The 7481-nt window shown below is 37.8% G+C and overlaps 1 protein-coding gene across 1 annotated transcript; it reads right to left on the bottom strand.

Moving 5' to 3' along the window:
• Positions 1 to 1302: 1302 nt before the first annotated feature.
• PYDC5 (pyrin domain containing 5) lies at positions 1303 to 2441 on the bottom strand. Its single transcript, XM_037997712.2, is given in 3 exon segments — positions 1303 to 2309; positions 2312 to 2420; positions 2422 to 2441. Coding segments are annotated over 3 exon segments (339 nt in total). The 3' UTR covers positions 1303 to 2099.
• Between the last annotated feature and the right edge of the window lie 5040 nt (positions 2442 to 7481).

Raw genomic sequence — 7481 nt, 5'->3', positions numbered from 1 at the left:
CTCAAAAGCACAGGCAGCAAAAGCACAAATGGATAAATGAGATTACATCAAACTCAAAAGCTTCTGCACAGTAAAGGATACAATCAACAGAATGAAGGGACAGCTTGCAGAATGGGACAAAATATTGTAAACTATATATCTAACAATATACTACATTTCAAACAATAGAAAATCATAGACTCTGGCAGGGATCGTGTAGAGGAATGTCTACTAAGAATTAGTAAAACTAACTTTCAAAGGTAACTTAGTTCCATGAAACTGGTTTCAGAGAGGTATGAAGATAAAGTCTCCCTTCTGTGTTGAGAGTACAGGAGAAAAAACAGAGTCAAAGGAGGCCAAGGGAATCAACCTATCGTTCTACCACATCACATCAGCCATATTTCCTCTCACACACAGTGGTCCAGATGCAGTATTTGTGGCCGAGTATGTCTGCCCACTGTAAATCTCTTTTTCATTGATAATCATGTGCAGATGTCTCACTTATTATTTCATTTATCATTTTCAACTTTCTATGTTAATCTTACAGCACTTTTATAGAATTTGATCGTAAGCTCGCTCAGCTTCCTTTTTCCAGGTTTACATGTCCTCATATTTTGTCATCTGTCTCTCCATCTACTGATCTTTCCCATAAAATAATTATTAACCTTCTTCATTAAAGATTTCTCCAGATCTCCTCTATCTTGCATGAGGTGAGGTCGTGGGTAGAATACTACACAGGGCTCCACGTGCAGGCATAGCAATGGTTATGCAGAAAGAACTTTCAACAAGGAATGAAAGTTGAAACCTACAGAAAATACAACAAAAACCTGGTTTCCTCCAGGGATAGTTAAGGGTAGCATGGGGCACAAATAAATAAATTTGCTATTTTCAAAGTAGGCCTAGGCGTGATCTAGAATAGAAATTTAGAGCTGTAAAGGAACTTAATTGATTTCTGCAGGTCGGGTAGTTGCTTCCGCACATTGTGTGAAGTTACTGCCACCTTGTGGCAATACCTAAGCACTACACTTTCTGACTTTGAATGGCCCAGGAAAATATAATGCATAAGACAACCAGCCCTTTCACTAAAGCGCCTTAAATATTGCCTAACAGCTTATATCTGTATAGAACTATGGCTTATATCATCACTTACACGGTCTCATCTCGCCTTCATAGAAATCATGTGAACGTAGAAACCGTGTTATCCGTATTGCGTGCCTGCGTGCGCGCGCGCGCGCACACACACACACACACACACACACACACCCACACAGCAAAAGATGTCATAGGTTTTGCAGTTAGAGTTGAACTTAAAAATCTCTAAATTGTTACATTTGGAGGCTCTCATTTTGGGGGATCCTTGTGTGAGATGCTCCTTTGTTGGTCAATTTTAATCATACAGACATAAGTAAAGGATATATTAATTGCACATAGAGGAAAAAAATCAGAAATATACACAAAATGCAGATAAGATGGAGACATTCAATGATTTGTCCAATGATATAAAAACAGGTTTTGTGGGCGGGTAGCTTATGTTGTCATTAGTGGAAGGAAATAGAAGGATAAATAATATTTGAATTTGAAAGAGCGGGTGTATGAATACAAGACTCCCTTGAAGAAAGGATGGTCTGGGACCACAGCAGGCCGGGCACAGGGAGAAGAATGGGCAGGTTATGTGGGAGAACAAAATGACCTACTATCCCAGTTTATTTTTTTCCAGTGCTATGATTTCTTTCCCTTCTCTTCAAATCTTTGGTAAACCGTGTAAATGAGGTTTTGAGAAGTTAAGATTGAAATTCCATGTTCATGTTCGCTGCAATTGAACTGGAGAAAAGATGACTAATGGAAGTGGCAGCCCTAAGGGCTGGAACAAGAGATGAAAACAAAGGCTGGGATGGATTTGTGGAATTTGTAACAAACACTTCCTAGGAGTGATTTTTCAGTAAAAGGGGGTAACGAACAAGGCTGGTGTACTAAGTTAGCAAACAAATTCCAGCAGCGTTCCTTGGGGGACTTTCATGCTGAAATGCAACCCCTAGTGTTGGAGGTGGGGCCTGATGGGAGGTGTCTGGATAATGGAGTGGATCCCTCATGAATAGCTTAGTGCCATCCCGTTTCCCTCATCAATAATTCCCAGAAATGCCATGAAAGCAAAGGTCAAATCTTGACTGAGAAAGGGACCGGGCAGATGCGGGACTCCCACGTATACCCCTTTCCTCCTCTTCCGGAAGACATTTTGCCACAAGCATATAACTCAACTTCTGAAAAATACGGTCTTCCTCACTGCAGACACCACGCCAGCATTTTAAATCATCAAGTTGGCTACTTGTGCTCTGTTTCTAGTATGTAGTTTGCCTGTGGCAATAATAAACTCATCTGGAAGAAAGAACTTACAGCTATCCAGTTCCTCATCAGTGATGTTATCCAGGCGGGTTAGCAAGAGTCTGCTTATATTTACTCTCCATCTCATGACTTTAGGATCAGCTTATAAGGAATCCAAACTATGTAAGATTATACCACCGAAAGTGATTCAACGTTCAAAATAAAGCAATGTGAGCTGTTACTATTTTTTAAAGGGAAAATAAAATATTTACAGTATACTAAAAGAGATTTTGGTGAAATATAAGAAAGATCTTTTTAAGCAAGCTAGTCCTTCTTCCTGGGAAAGACATCTACAGAGGGTACAGAACACCTCCGGAATTCTTAGAAAATGGGATCCATTTTCCTGATATTTTTAAAACAGAGTTATTCAGGCGTAACTGACATACAACACAATGCACATATTTCAGGGGTACGATTTAAATTTTTTTGACATGTATACAGTAGATAAAGCTCGATTTTTCAATTTCTTCTTTCATGGATCATGTTTTTGGAACCATATTTATGTAGTGTGGATATTTATTTTCTCCAAATCTCATGCTGAAATGTGATTCCCAGTGTTGGAGGTGGGGCTTGACGGGAAGTGCTTGGCTCATGGGGGTGGATCCCTCAAGAATGGCTCAGTGCCATCCCCTGGTTGATGAGTCAGTTTCCCTCCAAGTCACATAGATCTGGTTATTTAAAGCGTGTAGCACATTGAAGACCTAATGTGACTAGTAACCCATTAGAAGAAAACAGGATAATCTCACTATGTTGAGGTAGGGGAAGGTGTCTTAAGCACACAAGGTACAAGTCAGGAAGGAAAATTTTATTAAATTTGACTGCATGTAAATGCTAAATTTCTTTATAAAAAAGAAAAAATAAACATAACAAATACTTCCAAATCCTGAAAGAAAACATAGGCAATGTATATAATTCAGATTGTGTGAAGAACTACACATTGTCCTATTTGTACAGCACATGTGAAAAATGGACGATAGATACGAATAACCACATTACTGAAATGCCCAACACACATATGAACAGGTGCTCAAAATTACCAGTATTTAGTAATTTTACTTTAAAAGTAGCAACCTATATGGTAGAGGACTTGAGCCAAGAACAAGAAAGGATGTTTATGAACTGAAGATAACTAACTGTGACTTTTAGGGGAGGCTCCCATTGATAATGTTAATAAATTCTGAGTTATTGCTTTTAATATGAACTTATTATTTTTTCCTATAGGCAGGTGATAACTAGAGAAACTCCACTTATACATGTAGAATGTATAAGTGAAAATTGAAAGTATTATAAGGAACATTTTCAAAATAAGGAACACATTTCAAATACTTAAAATGATTAAACCACCTGAACGTCTCAGTCTTACCAGTGAAAGAAAAGAAGGAAATTTGTGTTTCCTGAGCATCTATTATATGCTAAACACAATCAACTCAGCATGTTTCCTACTTATCTATAAGAATGCAACCTTCCTATAACCCTATTATGTGCTAACATTCACACATCAATAACAATTTATATATAAGAAAATTGAGACAGCTTTTATCACATAAATATAAAATTTACATTTTACTCCATGATATCTGTTTACTTAAAACATATTTTAAAGTATTTGCTATAGGGTAAAATGTATACCCAAAGAAAATGCAGACAATTAATTTGGTGACTTCATGACCCAGGGGTGTACACACTATAGTTGAGAAGCATGGCCCTGTACCATGCATAATAGCTGACACTGGATAGCACCTTACTGTGTACAAAGTGCTTTCACACAGAGTCTGGAAGACACAAAGAAAAGAAAACCTTGAGAGAGCATATAATTATCTCTGGATGGGGATGATAATTCCTGTCTCTGGGTTGTAAATACACAGCAGGGTATGCCTGATACAAGACAGTTAGCATTTATTATAGTCTCCCAATTACATTTTAAATTAGGTGGCATGAGTTACCTGAAACCAAACGGCTAGTAAAAGACAGTACAAATTACTGAATTCAAGTCTTCTGAATCCAGGAGCTCTGCTTTTTCTTATGCCAACTGCGTGCTTATCATACAGAGAGTATGGAATGATTCCCTGTTTAAAACATTTAAAAAGGAAATAAAAATAAAACTAGTGTTATTTGCTTCCAAAACACCAACCCTCAGATATATAGTAGTCTTATAATTGAAGCATTAGCAATTCTTTTCTTTGTCAAATCATTTATTTCTTTTCACCTAGAATATTGGCACAGCTTGCTCCTCCACTCTGTTCAGATTTTCTGCTTAATTGTTTTTTTCTAAGCTCAACCTTCAATGAACATATGCTGCAATAGCACATGATACCATTACTCTCTATTATCTCATACCTTTTATATTTCTTCATAGTACTTATCTGCTTGTAATATATAAGCATTATATTATACATGACATTATAGTATAAATGCTATTGCTATTTGTTTATTCTTTAATAGCCAGCCTGCTGAAATAGAAGTGCCTTGTGGTCAAGGATTTGTGTGCTGTTTATTGCTGTATTCCTACCGCCTAGAGTAGTATCTTGCACATAGTAGGTTCTCAATAAACATTTGTTAAATAATATATGTTGAATCAACTCTCTAGGCATCCCATCTAAGACTTCAGCCCTGGGAATCTCTAATTCCCAGGCTCTATTCATCCATATGGCTTGATTACTCAAGAGCCAGAGTTGCCTGAGAATGCATAGAGCAAGTGTCCTCACTGCACATTCTTGAAGAGGGATGTTCAAGCCAGAAATAGCATAGATAAAAAGCAGAATTATAATCAAACCACATCTATCTACTTGTAGAATAATTTCAAAAGAGAGCAAGGTTAAGAAGGCTTTTAAAAATCCAAAGTATTATGCCAAATATATAACATATATATAATAAACGTGGAAAATTTAGAAACTTCCATCTCTGGTGGGAGTAATCCAACTTCCTATGGTTCCACTGTGCAAGTTACTCTAGATTCTAAGAGGGAAGTAAAACATGGTGAATTGCAAGGAAACTTCAAGTAATTGAATTTGTGTGAACTTTCAGACTAAGCTGATAGAAAAATGCATGGTTTATTTTAATGTTTCTGCTATTAGTTATTTTTTTCATGGCAATTTAACTTGTGAATCTAATATCTATTTAGACAATAACTGTACTTTTATTCTGGCTATGTCATAATATTCTGCAATTACAAAATCACATAATACTTAAATTACTGCCATAAAGCTAAGAAGAAATAACTTGCCATATTCCAAATTTCTAAAGGATCTTGATCTCTGTTCCCTTCTCTGTTTTGCTCTTTTGTGATTCTTAGGCTGGAATCACATTTTGGCTCTATCAGCCTAAGGAGCAGTTAGCCACCTGTTACTGAGTTAGGGAACAAAAAGACCAAGGCAATAGGTATTTGCACCATTAACTTCTCCCATCTTGTATGTCCATAATTCGGTATTATTATTTTTATTTTTGAGACGTAGTCTCACTCTGTCACCCAGGCTGGAGTACAGTGGCACGAGCTCGGCTCACTGCAAGCTCTGCCTCCCCAGTTCACACCATTCTTGTGCCTCAGCCTCCTGAGTAGCAGGTACTACAGGCACCCGCCACGCCCAGCTAATTTTTTGTATTTTTAGTAAAGACGGGGTTTCACTGTATTTGCCAGGATGGTCTCGATCTCCTGACCTTGTGATCCACCCGCCTCGGCCTCCTAAAGTGCTGGGATTACAGGCATGAGCTACTGCACCCGGCCAATTCTGTATTATTTTGTGTTTCTGACACTCAAGACTTGATACCTTAAACATTCAAACATATAGAAACACTTATTTGTGTGAACAGCAGTTTCTTTCCTTCAACCAAAGATTGTCAATCCTTAATCTAAAACATGAAAGGAAATAAAATTCAAACACCGCTTCTCCATTACTTGTAAATTTTATTTCTCTCTTCTTAATATATTAACACCCAAATTTGAGCAAAAATATTAAGGATGGATGTGGTGGCTCACGTCTGTAATCCCAGCACTTTGGGAGGCTGAGGTAGGTAGATTGTTTGAGCTCAGGAGTTCGAGATCAGCCTGGGAAACATGGCACAACTTTATCTCCAAAAGAAAAAAAAAGTTAAGAAATCAAAATTTCAATTAATTTTGCCCTTACTGCTAAGCAAATCTGAGTAAATTATAGATTTTAGATTTGGGGTAAGAATTCCCAAAACCAGCAGGGCGCCATGGCTCATGCCTCTAATCCCAGCACTTTGGGAGGCCGAGGTAGGTGGATCACTTGAGGTCAGGAGTTTGAGACCAGCCTGGCCAACATGGTGAAACCTTGTCTCTACTGAAAATATAAAAATTAGCCAGGCTTGGTGGTGCATGCCTGTAATTCTGGCTACTTAGGAGGCTGAAACAGGAGAATCACTTGCACCCGGGAGGCAGAGTTTGCAGTGAGTCGAGATCATGCCATTGCACTCCAGCCTGGGCAACAGAGCAAGACTCCATCTCAAAAGAAAAAAAAAATTCCCAAAACCAGATGTTTAGGAGTTCATTATTGACAACAGTAGAGAATCTCATCTTCAATTTTAGCGATAAATTGTATCAAGGGAAATTTTGACAGCCAAAAGTGAAGTCCTGAAATGAAACAGAGCAAAGAAATTATCAATCTATTAAAGATCCTCAAAGAATGCTTTCTGGAGAATAGTTTTAAATAAAATAAGCAAATAAAGAATGAAGATAGCAGAGATAAAGCCGGAGAAGTAGAAACTATCAATGTTTTTACTCCCTTCAAAAATACTATTGAAACTTAGTACCCAATGCAACAGTGTTGGGAGGTGGGGCCAAACGGGAGGTATTTAGATCATGAGTTTCACTCACATAAACGGATTAATGCCACTCTTAACAGGGGCTTGTGGGGGTGAATTCACCCCATTTGTCATTTGAGGACACAGCAAGAAGGCCTCACCAGTTACTGATGCCTTGAGCTTGGACTTCCACCTCAAGAACTGTGAGAAACACATTTCTGTTCTGTATAAATTACCCAGTCTATAGTATTCCATTACAGCAGCACTATACAGACTAAAACAGTGGGAAAGTATGCGTGTCCATTACATGGAGGGTCAGAGAACAGTTTTCATGAGACAGAAACTTTTCATTCATATTTTCTCCA

This window comes from Chlorocebus sabaeus, chromosome 20, assembly GCF_047675955.1.
Source record: "Chlorocebus sabaeus isolate Y175 chromosome 20, mChlSab1.0.hap1, whole genome shotgun sequence".
In the NCBI taxonomy this organism is placed as follows: domain Eukaryota; kingdom Metazoa; phylum Chordata; class Mammalia; order Primates; family Cercopithecidae; genus Chlorocebus; species Chlorocebus sabaeus.
The sequence above is the reverse complement of the archived record's forward strand: the minus strand, read 5'-3'. Positions and strand labels throughout refer to the sequence as shown.